General features: G+C 45.6%; 1 protein-coding gene across 3 annotated transcripts in view; it reads right to left on the minus strand.

Annotated features, from left to right (window-relative positions):
• Positions 1 to 2,267: 2,267 nt before the first annotated feature.
• LOC138952809 (ectonucleoside triphosphate diphosphohydrolase 5-like) overlaps positions 2,268 to 16,783 on the minus strand; it is a 77,795-nt gene continuing 63,279 nt past the window's right edge. For 2 of the 3 annotated variants that reach the window (XM_070324542.1, XM_070324543.1), the window contains 2 exons: positions 5,341 to 5,503; positions 2,268 to 2,970 (listed from right to left, as the gene is read on the minus strand). In XM_070324542.1, the coding sequence (XP_070180643.1) occupies positions 2,762 to 2,970; positions 5,341 to 5,503 (372 nt within the window). In that variant the 3' untranslated portion in view covers positions 2,268 to 2,761. The remainder of the gene's footprint in view (positions 2,971 to 5,340; positions 5,504 to 16,783) is intronic. The other variant, XM_070324544.1, reaches the window with a different exon arrangement.

Raw genomic sequence — 16,783 nt, forward strand, 5'->3', positions numbered from 1 at the left:
GTCAATTCCAAAGATCGCTTTTGTGATGAAAAGAATTTGTTTTAGAGTTTGCTGTCCAGAAACCGAAAGAACCCTGCTTTTTGTTGTCTTTTGTGTCCTTGTTTTTCCTGATGAAGCTTCCATAAGCGAAAATTCGTACCGTCTTGTCTCGTTCTTGTATTGGTGAGTACAGTATTCCTTTGTTTTTTAACTTTGTTCATCTTACCACAGTCACTTCGTTGTTTAGATGTCCAGAAACCCGTCAAAAAAGAAGGGAAAATGTATGTGAAAGAAAACAAAACAGGAGCAGAGTGATACGATAGGAATACAGAGCCATATTTCTTGGGACTTTACCCTTGCAGGTAGGTGGACTGAAAGTAGTGTGTGAACAGAACAGAACCAATTCTGTCAGTTTACCATTGCATGAAAGCAGGAAAGAGATCGTCATCAGATTGAATTACAATAACATTAACATGCTTCCATTTGAAACTTCTCGGTCTTCTTCGTGGATTGACGCCCTCCCAAAGTTTAATTGAAGCCCTCCGTCGCGAATTACCTTTGGTAGGGCGTCAATCCACGATGATGACCTTGAAGTTTCAAATGGAAGCATGTTAATGTGCAAGTGTTACATTTTTGCCTCCAGTATATGACATATCTCTCCTTAACCATAGCTTAAACATTGTTAATTATGTGTCTGCCTGTGTAAAACATTGACCAGAGTCTGAACTAATACTTTACCCCCCGCGGGTTAGGGGGAAGAATTTACCCGATGCTTCCCAGCATGTCGTAAGAGGCGACTAACGGATTCTGTTTCTCCTTTTACCCTTGTTAAGTGTTTCTTGTATAGAATATAGTCAATTTTTGTAAAGATTTTAGTCAAGCAGTATGTAAGAAATGTTAAGTCCTTTGTACTGGAAACTTGCATTCTCCCAGTAAGGTAATATACTGTACTACGTTGCAAGCCCCTGGAGCAAATTTTTTATTAGTGCTTTTGTGAACAAGAAACAATTGACAAGTGGCTCTATCCCATCTCCCCCCTTTCCCCGTCGCGATATAACCTTCGTGGTAAAAAACGACGTTAAACACCAAATAAATAAATAAATAAATAAATAAACTGTGTTATTGAAGCGAGCAATGACAAATTGAATTTTAATGGAGGTCAAACTTCTTTGATTTTGATGACGTTGTTCCGGGCTTCAACTGGAGAATTGTGTTTTTCATTCCCACACCGTCTATCCTTCCTTTACCGAAGAGTACAAAACGTCAATACTGCTTATTGAAATGAGTTCTACTACCTTGGGTTTACCTGCTAAAATATCTAAGGTAGCAGTGTAATTTTGCTTTGATCAAAATTCCTTGGTTTCCATAAAAGACCAACAAGTGGAACAGACACGATTATCATCACAGCTTTTTACATTTAGTCAAGTTATGACTAAATGTTTTAACATCGAGGGGGGAATCGAGACGAGGGTCGTGGTGTATGTGTGTGTGTGTGTAGAGCGATTCAGACCAAACTACTGGACCGATCTTTATGAAATTTGACATGAGAGTTCCTGGGTATGATATCCCCATACGTTTTTTTCATTTTTTTGATAAATGTCTTTGATGACGTCATATCCGGCTTTTCGTGAAAGTTGAGGCGGCACTGTCACGCCCTCATTTTTTAACCAAATTGGTTGAAATTTTGGTCAAGTAATGTTCGACGAAGCCCGGACTTCGGTATTGCATTTCAGCTTGGTGGCTTAAAATTTAATTAATGACTTTGGTCATTAAAAATCTGAAAATTGTAAAAAAAAAAATTTTTTTATAAAACTATCCAAATTTACGTTCATCTTATTCTCCATCATTTGCTGATTCCAAAAACATATACATATGTTATATTTGGATTAAAAACAAGCTCTGAAAATTAAATATATAAAAATTATTATCAAAATTTTATTTTCGAAATCAATTTAAAAACACTTTCATCTTATTCCTTGTCGGTTCCTGATTCCAAAAACATATAGATATGATATGTTTGGATTCAAAACACGCTCAGAAAGTTAAAACGAAGAGAGGTACAGAAAAGCGTGCTATCCTTCTCAGCGCAACTACTACCCCGCTCTTCTTGTCAATTTCACTGCCATCGCCATGAGCGGTGGACTGACGATGCTACGGTCTTGCTGAAACATTGCATTGCGTTCAGTTTCATTCTGTGAGTTCGACAGCTACTTGACTAAATGTTGTATTTTCGCCTTACGCGACTTGTTACAGTTTACACATGATCAAATTGACAAAACCCCTCATGCTCAAATGAAGACATTATTTCCCGCAGCTTTTAATCACAAAGGCAATAACAATTAAAACAACAAATCTTACATAATACTTGACATTGCAATGAAAACATTGTTACCAACCGCCATTGATTACAAAGGCAACAACAATAAAACATAAAAAAATTCAAATAATGCTTGATGCTGAATGACATCTGAATATATAGAAAATAACCAAACCTTAACAATGCAATTGCCATAATTGATTAACGGACACAGAAACAGAAAAATCTGCTCTAACATTTATTTTTTCTGTAAAATGTTCTGGTATAAGCATGCTGTTGTAGATGAGTAAAATGGAGTAAGTTGTTGATAAGCTTAACTCTCAGTGTATTTGAGATGATGAAACTTGTGTGTTGAATATGAAAGGCTTCAGCTAGTGATGGCCATGTACACATTATGACCTGACAAATCTCCCTTTGCAAATGACAAGATACGGAAGGTAAAAGAGATATTTGTATGCTCAGCCGTTACAGTAAACTGTGAGCTATGAACATGATGAGTAACCAAGCTGATGCCGGACTTACAGATGATGACCCCCCGGGTACAACAACCGTGGTAGTACACCTGTTTCTAAGCAGGGGGAATGGTTCGTCTCCTTGGCTACAGCTTATTTTAGGCCCAAGGTCATCCATGAAGGTCATGAACAGCTGCTGCACCATTGCGCCCAGGGCCCAGTCTGAAAGCACAATGTACATTTTACTATAACATACCCCCACACATGTACACACACACACACACACACACATGAACACACACCATGGCCCTTTCTGAAAGCTCTGTTCAACACAACAGTCATTCACACATCATAATGGTTTGGACGTAGTTAAAGCTGTGGTCTATTTATGACTATCCGGGGCTACGAGTTTGAAAAGAAAGGGTTGAGAATCAAGGACAGAATTCTGTACAGGGAACTCGCCCTACAGGGAACTCGCTTCAGTCAACGTTTGAATTTTGCCGTGGTAACATCCGGTTTGCTCTCTCAGAGCTGAGCTTACTTTTCGAGAGGGATCGAGCAGAAAAAATAAACTCCTGGGCAGAAATTCGAACTCAAGACCTTGAAATGTCGGGGATGATGCCTAAACCGCTAGGTCACTCCACCAGTGTTGACAAAGAGAGAAAAATTTATATTTTATATCATGTTATGTTATATGAAGTCTTATATCGCGCGCGTATCTCCAGACTCGGACACAAGGCGCAGGGATCTATTTATGCCGTGTGAGATTGAATGTTTCACACAATACATGTACATCACGCATTCACATCGACCAGCAGATTGCAGCCATTTCGGCGCATATCCTACTTTTCACGGCCTATTATTCCAAGTCACACGGGTATTTTGGTGGACATTTTTTTATCTATGCCTCTACAATTTTGCCAGGAAAGACCCTTTTGTCAATCGTGGGATCTTTAACGTGCACACCCCAATGTAGTGTACACGAAGGGACCTCGGTTTTTCGTCTCATCTGAAAGACCAGCACTTGAACCCACCACCTAGGTTAGGAAAGGGGGGAGAAAATTGCTAACGCCCTGACCCAGGGTCGAACTCGCAACCTCTCGCTTCCGAGCGCAAGTGCGTTACCACTCGGCCACCCAGTCCTTATTGTACGCTTTGCTTTGCAAAATGTCAAAATTGCCGTTCAAATTTGCCTTTATTTTGCAAATATGTTTGACGGAATGGCGGTACATGTTACACGACATTTGCGCCATGTGATGGCTGTCATATCTCTATTTACACTGACATGCAAACAAAATGAGACGCACTGTAATTGAATCCCTCCGAAGCTCTGTGCAGTTAAAAACAGACATAAAAGAAACAAGTTATATTCACTTCTGAACTGTGGGCGAAAGAGATATAAATCATGCTGCTTCAAGAATAACATAACACGATTTCATATCAATGTTTTTCCATCTTTTTCACAATTGGTGCAGTTGCCTAGTGGTTGGGACGTCAGTCCCGAAATCTCGAGGTCCTGAGTTCGAATCTCCGCCGAGGCCTTTATTTTTTTCCCCTTGATCTCTCTTGAAAATAAAATATCAGCCCTGAGAGAGCAAACCGCATGTTATCACAGCAAAATTCGAGCGTTGACTGAAGCTCTCTTGGTCATACATGCCGTATAGGTGGGTTTTCAGGGCGAGTTCGCTGTTCAGAATTCTGTACATGCTTCTCAGCCCTATCTTTTCAAAATCGTAGCCCCGGAAAGTCATACATAGCTATATAGACCACAGCTTTAAGACACCAAAGCACACGGGAACAGCAGAGTGTCGCTCACCCGTATTTTGCTACAACACACGGCACACACACACCATAGTGGTGTGGACGTAGCTATAATGGACACTAACGCACTCAGGGACAGCCGAGTGTCGCTCACCCGTATCATAGTTTTGCTACAACACACGGCACACACACACACCATAGTGGTGTGGACGTATCTATAATGGACACTAACGCACTCAGGGACAGCAGAGTGTCGCTCACCCGTATTTTGCTTCAACACACGGCACACACACACCATAGTGGCGTGGACGTAGCTATAATGGACACTAACGCACTCAGGGACAGCCGAGTGTCGCTCACCCGTATTTTGCTACAACACACGGCACACACACACCATAGTGGTGTGGACGTAGCTATAATGGACACTAACGCACTCAGGGACAGCAGAGTGTCGCTCACCCGTATTTTGCTTCAACACACGGCACACACACCATAGTGGTGTGGACGTAGCTATAATGGACACTAACGCACTCAGGGACAGCAGAGTGCCGCTCACCCGTATTTTGCTACAACACACAGCACACACACACCATAGTGGTGTGGACGTAGCTATAATGGACACTAACGCACTCAGGAACAGCAGAGTGTCGCTCACCTATTTTGCGACAATACACACACCATAGTGGCGTGGACGTAGCTAATGGACACTAACGCACTCAGGGACAGCAGTGTCGCTCACCTGTATTTTGCTATAACACACACACCATAGTGGTGTGGATGTAGCTAAGGGACACTAACGCACTCATGCAGGGACAGCAGAGTGTCGCTTACCTATCCTGCGACCCTGGATGTCCCGTGCCAGCGTGATGACCTTGGTGTTGGGGTCAAAGGCCATGGCCTGGGTCAGCAGCAGGGGGATGTAGAGCCCCATCAGACAGTCGTTAGATGCGTACTTTGCGGGGCCGCCTGTCAGGTTCACCGCTTCCGACAGCGTCTGCACATGTAGGCACACCATGTTCATGTCACCAGTCGGTCAACTGGGAAGATCCAGACACACTGACCACAACATGTGGTTATGTTGTACAGGTCAAACATGGGATCACAACAACACACGTACACAAGTCCCTTCACCCCCAGCAGAACCAGTAAGAGTTTGGGCTTAGTCCCTGAGCCACCCCTTTCTCACCTTTCTGTCCAGTGACCTTAAAGGCACAGTAAGCCTCCCGTAAACCATCACAGATACGGTCAGGCTTTTACACACAGTACAAACACTCTTTCATCCCTTTTTCACAATGTAGTCGTCAGTTAGTCATTTGAATGCGACTCGATGTGAGCTTATCTACAATAGCACGTTTTTATGCACGAAACAAACGGCTGTGGTTCACAAGAACTCTAGCGATGGCTTTTGACTGTTGAGAGGAACGGCGATATTCATAGTAAACCGTCGTCTGCTACGACCCTTGCGTGACCCTGCTTCCGGGCTTTTCTTTTTTCAAACTTTCACAACTTCGAATTGTACTGATGTTGTCTTGATGAAAAAAGAATTCTTTTATGATTAAAGAATGTTTGTGTAACAAGCTGTCAATTTATTATTTTGATTTTAAAAGTTAGGTCTAGCGCAAAAACGCACCACGGTCCAAAAACATTCTGATAATCATCGATCCACGGCTATGGCCAGTTTACATCGATAGAATGAGACCCGAAGGGAAGTAACTCATTTTTGACCTGAGTTCAGGATGGGTCCAAAAAGTGTTCGAGACAATCTGCAAAATTAATTCTTTAAAAATTGCTCGCTCTTTACGTAGGGCACCTAGTATGTTCCCGTTTGGTGAGCGTTCAAATGGAAGGGTGTTTGTACTGTGTGTAAAAGCCTGACAGTATCTGTGATGGTTTACGGGAGGCTTACTGTCCGGGCGTGATTTCCGGTATTGAATATTCATAACCCAGGACTGGGTGGCCGAGTGGTAACGCACTTGCGCTCGGAAGCGAGAGGTTGCGAGTTCGACCCTGGGTCAGGGCGTTAGCAATTTTTCCCCCCTTTCCTAACCTAGGTGGTGGGTTCAAGTGCTAGTCTTTCGGATGAGACGAAAAACCGAGGTCCCTTCGTGTACACTACATTGGGGTGTGCACGTTAAAGATCCCACGACTGATTGACAAAAGGGTCTTTCCTGGCAAAATTGTATAGGCATAGATAAAAAAAATTCCACCAAAATACCCGTGTGACTTGGAATAATAGGCCGTGAAAAGTAGGATATGCGCCGAAATGGCTGCGATCTGCTGGTCGATGTGAATGCGTGATGTATTGTGTAAAAAAATTCCATTTCACACGGCATAAATAGATCCCTGCGCCTTGAGTCCGAGTCTGGAGATACGCGCGCGATATAAGACTTTATAACAGCCGTCCAGCACCAAAACGAGGCGCCATTGTTGTAGAGGACCAAGTCCACGAAAATAAATTCTTTGAACATTTCTCACGCGGCTCGACAGAAAGCAGCCAGGATGTTCCCGTTCGGTGAGCGTTCAAATGGAAGTATGCTTGTACTGTATGTAGACGCTCGGGGAGCTCTGTGATGGTTTACGGGAGGCTTACTGTGCCTTTTAACTGTAAGAACTGCTCCACACAAACAAAGCAACCCTTCCACGTTATAACTAACCAACACATAAGCATTGACCATACTCTAATAGCGTAAATGTCTTGAAAGTTTAAGATGTTCACAAATATGAGATGAGGATAGGCAGCAAGCACATCCTAGTTTCTATCTCACAGTCCCCACGTGTCACACTTTCAGCCATGTAATTGTTGGTATCTATCTCACAGTCCCCACGTGTCACACTTTCAGCCATGTAATTGTTGGTATCTATCTCACAGTCCCCACGTGTGACACTTTCAGCCATGTAATTGTTGGTATCTATCTCACAGTCCCCACGTGTCACACTTTCAGCCATGTAACTGTTGGTATCTATCTCACAGTCCCCACGTGTGACACTTTCAGCCATGTAATTGTTGGTTTCTATCTCACAGTCCCCACGTGACACTTTCAGCCATGTAATTGTTGGTTTCTATCTCACAGTCCCCACGTGACACTTTCAGCCATGTAATTGTTGGTTTCTATCTCGCAGTCCCCACGTGACACTTTCAGCCATGTAATTGTTGGTTTCTATCTCACAGTCCCCACGTGTGACACTTTCAGCCATGTCATTGTTGGTATCTATCTCACAGTCCCCACGTGACACTTTCAGCCATGTAATTGTTGGTTTCTATCTCACAGTCCCCACGTGACACTTTCAGCCATGTAATTGTTGGTTTCTATCTCACAGTCCCCACGTGACACTTTCAGCCATGTAATTGTTGGTATCTATCTCACAGTCCCCACGTGACACTTTCAGCCATGTAATTGTTGGTTTCTATCTCACAGTCCCCACGTGACACTTTCAGCCATGTAATTGTTGGTTTCTATCTCACAGTCCCCACGTGACACTTTCAGCCATGTAATTGTTGGTTTCTATCTCACAGTCCCCACGTGACACTTTCAGCCATGTAATTGTTGGTTTCTATCTCACAGTCCCCACGTGTGACACTTTCAGCCATGTAATTGTTGGTTTCTATCTCACAGTCCCCACGTGACACTTTCAGCCATGTAATTGTTGGTATCTATCTCACAGTCCCCACGTGACACTTTCAGCCATGTAATTGTTGGTTTCTATCTCACAGTCCCCACGTGTGACACTTTCAGCCATGTAATTGTTGGTTTCTATCTCACAGTCCCCACGTGTGACACTTTCAGCCATGTAATTGTTGGTTTCTATCTCGCAGTCCCCACGTGTCACACTTTCAGCCATGTAATTGTTGGTATCTATCTCACAGTCCCCACGTGTCACACTTTCAGCCATGTAATTGTTGGTATCTATCTCGCAGTCCCCACGTGTCACACTTTCAGCCATGTCATTGTTGGTATCTATCTCACAGTCCCCACGTGTCACACTTTCAGCCATGTAATTGTTGGTATCTATCTCACAGTCCCCACGTGTCACACTTTCAGCCATGTAATTGTTGGTATCTATCTCGCAGTCCCCACGTGTCACACTTTCAGCCATGTCATTGTTGGTATCTATCTCACAGTCCCCACGTGTCACACTTTCAGCCATGTCACAATTGTTGGTTTCTATCTCGCAGTCCCCACGTGTCACACTTTCAGCCATGTCACAATTGTTGGTTTCTATCTCACAGTCCCCACGTGTGACACTTTCAGCCATGTCACAATTGTTGGTTTCTATCTCACAGTCCCCACGTGTGACACTTTCAGCCATGTCACAATTGTTGGTTTCTATCTCACAGTCCCCACGTGTCACACTTTCAGCCATGTCACAATTGTTGGTTTCTATCTCACAGTCCCCACGTGTCACACTTTCAGCCATGTAATTGTTGGTTTCTATCTCACAGTCCCCACGTGTCACACTTTCAGCCATGTAATTGTTGGTTTCTATCTCACAGTCCCCACGTGTCACACTTTCAGCCATGTAATTGTTGGTTTCTATCTCACAGTCCCCACGTGTCACACTTTCAGCCATGTAATTGTTGGTTTCTATCTCACAGTCCCCACGTGTCACACTTTCAGCCATGTAATTGTTGGTTTCTATCTCACAGTCCCCACGTGTCACACTTTCAGCCATGTAATTGTTGGTTTCTATCTCACAGTCCCCACGTGTCACACTTTCAGCCATGTAATTGTTGGTTTCTATCTCACAGTCCCCACGTGTCACACTTTCAGCCATGTAATTGTTGGTTTCTATCTCACAGTCCCCACGTGACACTTTCAGCCATGTAATTGTTGGTTTCTATCTCACAGTCCCCACGTGACACTTTCAGCCATGTAATTGTTGGTTTCTATCTCACAGTCCCCACGTGACACTTTCAGCCATGTAATTGTTGGTTTCTATCTCACAGTCCCCACGTGTGACACTTTCAGCCATGTAATTGTTGGTTTCTATCTCACAGTCCCCACGTGACACTTTCAGCCATGTAATTGTTGGTATCTATCTCACAGTCCCCACGTGACACTTTCAGCCATGTAATTGTTGGTTTCTATCTCACAGTCCCCACGTGTGACACTTTCAGCCATGTAATTGTTGGTTTCTATCTCACAGTCCCCACGTGTGACACTTTCAGCCATGTAATTGTTGGTTTCTATCTCGCAGTCCCCACGTGTCACACTTTCAGCCATGTAATTGTTGGTATCTATCTCACAGTCCCCACGTGTCACACTTTCAGCCATGTCATTGTTGGTATCTATCTCGCAGTCCCCACGTGTCACACTTTCAGCCATGTCATTGTTGGTATCTATCTCACAGTCCCCACGTGTCACACTTTCAGCCATGTAATTGTTGGTATCTATCTCACAGTCCCCACGTGTCACACTTTCAGCCATGTAATTGTTGGTATCTATCTCGCAGTCCCCACGTGTCACACTTTCAGCCATGTAATTGTTGGTATCTATCTCACAGTCCCCACGTGTCACACTTTCAGCCATGTCACAATTGTTGGTTTCTATCTCGCAGTCCCCACGTGTCACACTTTCAGCCATGTCACAATTGTTGGTATCTATCTCGCAGTCCCCACGTGTGACACTTTCAGCCATGTCACAATTGTTGGTTTCTATCTCACAGTCCCCACGTGTGACACTTTCAGCCATGTCACAATTGTTGGTATCTATCTCACAGTCCCCACGTGTCACACTTTCAGCCATGTCATTGTTGGTATCTATCTCACAGTCCCCACGTGTCACACTTTCAGCCATGTAATTGTTGGTTTCTATCTCACAGTCCCCACGTGTCACACTTTCAGCCATGTAATTGTTGGTTTCTATCTCACAGTCCCCACGTGTCACACTTTCAGCCATGTAATTGTTGGTTTCTATCTCACAGTCCCCACGTGTCACAATTTCAGCCATGTAATTGTTGGTTTCTATCTCACAGTCCCCACGTGTCACACTTTCAGCCATGTAATTGTTGGTTTCTATCTCACAGTCCCCACGTGTCACACTTTCAGCCATGTAATTGTTGGTTTCTATCTCACAGTCCCCACGTGTCACACTTTCAGCCATGTAATTGTTGGTTTCTATCTCACAGTCCCCACGTGTCACACTTTCAGCCATGTAATTGTTGGTTTCTATCTCACAGTCCCCACGTGTCACACTTTCAGCCATGTAATTGTTGGTTTCTATCTCACAGTCCCCACGTGTCACACTTTCAGCCATGTAATTGTTGGTTTCTATCTCACAGTCCCCACGTGTCACACTTTCAGCCATGTAATTGTTGGTATCTATCTCACAGTCCCCACGTGTCACACTTTCAGCCATGTAATTGTTGGTATCTATCTCACAGTCCCCACGTGTCACACTTTCAGCCATGTAATTGTTGGTTTCTATCTCACAGTCCCCACGTGTCACACTTTCAGCCATGTAATTGTTGGTATGTAGCTGATTAAGGCGCCCCGTGTCACTTGTTAGTAAACATGAGAAAGTGACCATACAACTTTGGTGTCAGTCATGGAACCACTGGCACCCCCTCCTCCCCCTCCCCACCATCGTAATATTGAACATATTGTTGAGCTGAGGCACTAAGCATACGCCGATAGATATCGTGAGTGAGTCGCTGCACGTGACTTAACTAACGACCTGGTTATCTCCCCTCACTGCACAGTGGTCGATTCACGCACGCTGCTGGCCTGTCTGCAACAACACGGTGCACACAAAACACACACACAACACAATTCACACATTCTGCTGGCCTGTCTGCAACAACACGGTGCGCACAAAACACACACACAACACAATTCACGCATGCTGCTGGCCTGTCTGCAACAACACAGTGCACACAAAACACACACACAACACAATTCACGCATGCTGCTGGCCTGTCAGCAACAACAGTGCACACACGTGACCACACACACAACACAATTCACGGATAATGCTGGCCTGTCTGCAACAACACGGTGCACACAAAACACACACACAACACAATTCACGCATTCTGCTGGCCTGTCTGCAACAACACGGTGCACACAAAACACACACACAACACAATTCACGCATTCTGCTGGCCTGTCTGCAACAACACGGTGCACACAAAACACACACACAACACAATTCACGCATTCTGCTGGCCTGTCTGCAACAACACGGTGCACACAAAACACACACACAACACAATTCACGCATTCTGCTGGCCTGTCTGCAACAACACGGTGCACACAAAACACACACACAACACAATTCACGCATTCTGCTGGCCTGTCTGCAACAACACGGTGCACACAAAACACACACACAACACAATTCACGCATTCTGCTGGCCTGTCTGCAACAACACGGTGCACACAAAACACACACACAACACAATTCACGCATTCTGCTGGCCTGTCTGCAACAACAGTGCACACAAAACATGCCCAACACAAATCATATTAATAATGCAACCATGTTGTTTTCTTTGTAAAGAAAAACAATTCCAGCACCATATACTCCCCACCACCGCCGTACCCACAGGAGTGGCCGTACCCACGGGATAAAATCAGTTTCCATCACAGAGCCGTGCACTGGGAAATGGAGAGAGACCCCACAGGCTGCCTAATGAGTCAAACGAGAACCCATCACAATAATGTGCACAGTATGTGCGGTGAGGCCAGTAATGCTTTTTGACAGAACACCAATTCCATGCCGTCTGCTGCTGCCGCTTATTGGGTTAATCCACAGCAGGCTGTCCTTCACTCCGCCCTCAGTTAGCAGGGGAAAATCACTGAGCACTGATAAGAGCCATTGCAGCACCCACAGACAAGTAGAGAGGGACCGGCGGTACAGCACACAGACAGAAGTAGAGAGGGACCGGCGGTACAGCACACAGACAGAAGTAGAGAGGGACCGGTGGTACAGCACACAGACAGAAGTAGAGAGGGACCGGGGGTACAGCACACAGACAGAAGTAGAGAGGGACCGGCGGTACAGCACACAGACAGAAGTAGCGAGGGACCGGCGGTACAGCACACAGACAGAAGTAGCGAGGGACCGGCGGTACAGCACACAGACAGAAGTAGAGAGGGACCGGTGGTACAGCACACAGACAGAAGTAGCGAGGGACCGGCGGTACAGCACACAGACAGAAGTAGCGAGGGACCGGCGGTACAGCACACAGACAGAAGTAGAGAGGGACCGGTGGTACAGCACACAGACAGAAGTAGAGAGGGACCGGCGGTACAGCACACAGACAGAAGTAGAGAGGGACCGGTGGTACAGCACACAGACAGAAGTAGAGAGGGACCGGGGGTACAGCACACAGACAGAAGTAGAGAGGGACCGGCGGTACAGCACACAGACAGAAGTAGCGAGGGACCGGCGGTACAGCACACAGACAAAAGTAGAGAGGGACCGGCGGTACAGCACTGAACAGACAGAAGTAGAGAGGGACCGGTGGTACAGCACACAGACAGAAGTAGAGAGGGACCGGCGGTACAGCACTGAACAGACAGAAGTAGAGAGGGACCGGCGGTACAGCACACAGACAGAAGTAGAGAGGGACCGGGGGTACAGCACACAGACAGAAGTAGAGAGGGACCGGCGGTACAGCACTGAACAGACAGAAGTAGAGAGGGACCGGCGGTACAGCACACAGACAGAAGTAGAGAGGGACCGGCGGTACAGCACACAGACAGAAGTAGAGAGGGACCGGCGGTACAGCACACAGACAGAAGTAGAGAGGGACCGGCGGTACAGCACACAGACAGAAGTAGAGAGGGACCGGTGGTACAGCACACAGACAGAAGTAGAGAGGGACTGGCGGTACAGCACACAGACAGAAGTAGAGAGGGACTGGCGGTACAGCACACAGACAGAAGTAGAGAGGGACCGGCGGTACAGCACACAGACAGAAGTAGAGAGGGACCGGCGGTACAGCACACAGACAGAAGTAGAGAGGGACCGGCGGTACAGCACACAGACAGAAGTAGAGAGGGACCAGCGGTACAGCACACAGACAGAAGTAGAGAGGGACCGGTGGTACAGCACACAGACAGAAGTAGAGAGGGACTGGCGGTACAGCACACAGACAGAAGTAGAGAGGGACCGGCGGTACAGCACACAGACAGAAGTAGAGAGGGACTGGCGGTACAGCACACAGACAGAAGTAGAGAGGGACCGGTGGTACAGCACACAGACAGAAGTAGAGAGGGACCGGTGGTACAGCACACACTCGGACAGAAGTAGAGAGGGACCGGGGGTACAGCACACACTCGGACAGAAGTAGAGAGGGGCCGGAGATACAGCACACAGACAGAAGTAGAGAGGGACCGGCGGTACAGCACACAGACAGAAGTAGAGAGGGACCAGTGGTACAGCACACAGACAGAAGTAGGGAGGGGCATTCGAGTTTTTTGCGGGAGTACTGTATTGGTTATGGAGAACGTCAGGCCTGACAGTTCACCTTCAGATTTATCGTCAACAGCTTGACGACATCAAAGCTCTCCACAGCAGTGCCAAGCAGGAATACTATACATCCCGCCTCGCTGAGTGCAAAGACACCAAGGCTCTGTTCTCTGTAACAGATGAGCTATTCGCGAAGAAGAAAGCCACTGCCCTCCCTAAATTGATTCCCCCATCAGAACTCCCCGAGACTTTCAGCAATTTCTTTGACCAGAAGATCTCTGACATTCGCAAAGGTCTCGACTCATCCAAAACACAAATGTCCTTCGCCGCATTTTCAGGGACCCCCCTTACACGGTTTAGCCCTGTTTCTGAGAAGTTTGTTTTTGAACTTATCTCAAAATGTGCTCCAAAATCCTGCACACTTGACCCCATTCCCACGTCACTCATGAAAACCTGCCTGGATTTTCTTGTTCCTGTTGTAACGAGAATCTTAAACCTTTCTCTTCAGTCTGGGTCTGTGCCTGCACAGTTTAAAGAGGCAGTCATAACACCACTTCTAAAAAAGCCAGGCCTTGACACGGAGTGCTTAAAGAACTATAGACCCATTTCAAACTTACCCTTTCTGACCAAGCTGTTAGAAAAGTGTGTGCTAGCGCAGCTCCAAGAACATCTGCTGAGTAATGATCTTTTGGACGTCCATCAGTCCGCATACAAGAACAATCATAGCACAGAAACCGCTCTTCTTTACGTAACTGACAAGCTGCTGACCAGTGCTGACAACAAGGAAGTGTCTGTGCTCGCACTCTTGGACCTCTCGGCGGCATTTGACACCATCGACCACGACGTCCTCCTAAAGAGACTACAGTTCACGTTTGGAATTGCCGACAAAGCCTTCCAGTGGTTCGTGTCATATCTCTCTGAACGCTTTCAAAGAGTACAAATAGGTCAAAAAGAATCATCCCCTGTTCCCCCGAAGCACGGAGTACCCCAGGGCTCTGTTCTAGGCCCGGTTCTGTTTACACTATACACACAGGACCTATCTGACGTCATCTCGAGGCATGGCTGCGAACACCACAAGTATGCCGACAACACCCAAATAGAGGATTCTGCTCCCCCCAGTGATTTTCCAAAAGTGGTTAAAAACACTGAGCGCTGCATTGAGTCAGTTAAAGACTGGATGATAGACAATAAACTCAAGCTGAATGACTCAAAAACTGAGGTGATGCTGTCAGGGCATGCTTTAAATCAGATTGACTGTACTTCCCTGACAATAGGCGACACTCAGATTGTCTCCCAAACCGCTGTTAAGGACCTAGGCGTGTACCTGGACTCTGCTCTGACAATGCAAAAACACATTAGTTTTGTTTGTAAATGTGCCTTTTTTGAGTTGCGCAAGATTTCCTCTGTCAGATCATTCCTGACACTCCCAGCCACTGTTCAACTTGTCTCCTCTCTGATCCTGAGTCGACTTGACTACTGCAACTCATTGCTTGCCGGCCTCCCCACTGAAGAACTTGATCGCTTACAGAGAGTCCAGAACAGTGCTGCGCATGCAAGGCTCATTCTGCAGAAGTCTAAGAAAGACCATGTCACTCCCCTACTTACCACCCTTCACTGGCTTCCTATGAAGTATAGAATCGAGTACAAGCTGGCTCTGTTAGGGTACCGCTGTTTTGAGAAATCACTTCCCCCCTATTTGTCCCATTCCCTCAGTATCTACGAGCCATCCCGTTCTCTCAGATCCTCCTCTGAAAAACTCCTTCGCATCCCCAAAACCAGGACCAAGACCTTTGGTGAAAGAACCTTTAGGTACCAGATTCCGACCGTCTGGAACTCGCTTCCAAGTTCTATCCGTGACTCCAGCAGCCTTTCCTCCTTCAAAACACAACTCAAAACATACCTGTTTCGTAAAGCCTTTGCTTAGCCTGAGTAGACTCTCCACAACTCTATTCTGTTTTGGAACTCTCTACCCTGTATGTGCTTTATGGTCTATTTGTCAATGGTATCTTTGTGTGTGCGCGTGCGTGCGTGTGTGTGTGTGTGTGTGTGCGTGTGTGTGTGTGTGTGTGTGTGTACTTTTAACATTGTACGCTAAGTTTTGCTTAGTGCTTGGGATCTTGGTGTTATGTCTCAGTTAAATATATGCTTTGTATGCTTGTTGATTTGTGCTAGTTTATTCTATAATGAATCTGTAAAGCGCCTGGAGCCAATTGATGGGACTCGCGCTATAGAAAAGTTATTTATTATTATTATTATTATTATTATTATTATAGGCAGCAAGTGTCAGTAACTAGTGTACAGTGTCTAGACTGTACACCTCGCTTACCTGTAGCTTCCACGTCACGTGTCACGTCATTGTTGCAGGTGCAATATTCAAACAATATTCCGCAAGCTCAACCAACATTCAGTAACTACATGGCATAAATTGTACTTCTTTATTCTATGTAAATCATGTTACCCAGAGAGTTTTGTATAACACACTAAATTCTGTTTTTTCCTTCAGTGAAACGTAAAACCGCCACAAACGGTATGCACCCGATTGTTTCAGTGAATGTTCAATGGCGCACATTGTCAAGCACAGATACATTCTATCTTCTTACTTTATATTGACAATCACAGTTACATTCTATCTTCTTACTTTATATTGACGGGCATTTTGGAGGTTGAAAAGCAACTCTTCTGAAAACCAGCACTGCCTGAAAATGTAAGGATACGCAATTAAAGGCGTTATTTCACTGAATGAGACTCATCACACAGTTATCGTCTCGCGCATACATTTTTTCACAGGTATCTTAAATATTTTGCACCTACGCTTAGAGCAGGCATTTTTTCTATGTATCAACGTACATGTTAGGTCC

This window comes from Littorina saxatilis, linkage group LG17 (genome assembly GCF_037325665.1).
Source record: "Littorina saxatilis isolate snail1 linkage group LG17, US_GU_Lsax_2.0, whole genome shotgun sequence".
Classification (NCBI taxonomy): Eukaryota; Metazoa; Mollusca; class Gastropoda; order Littorinimorpha; family Littorinidae; genus Littorina; species Littorina saxatilis.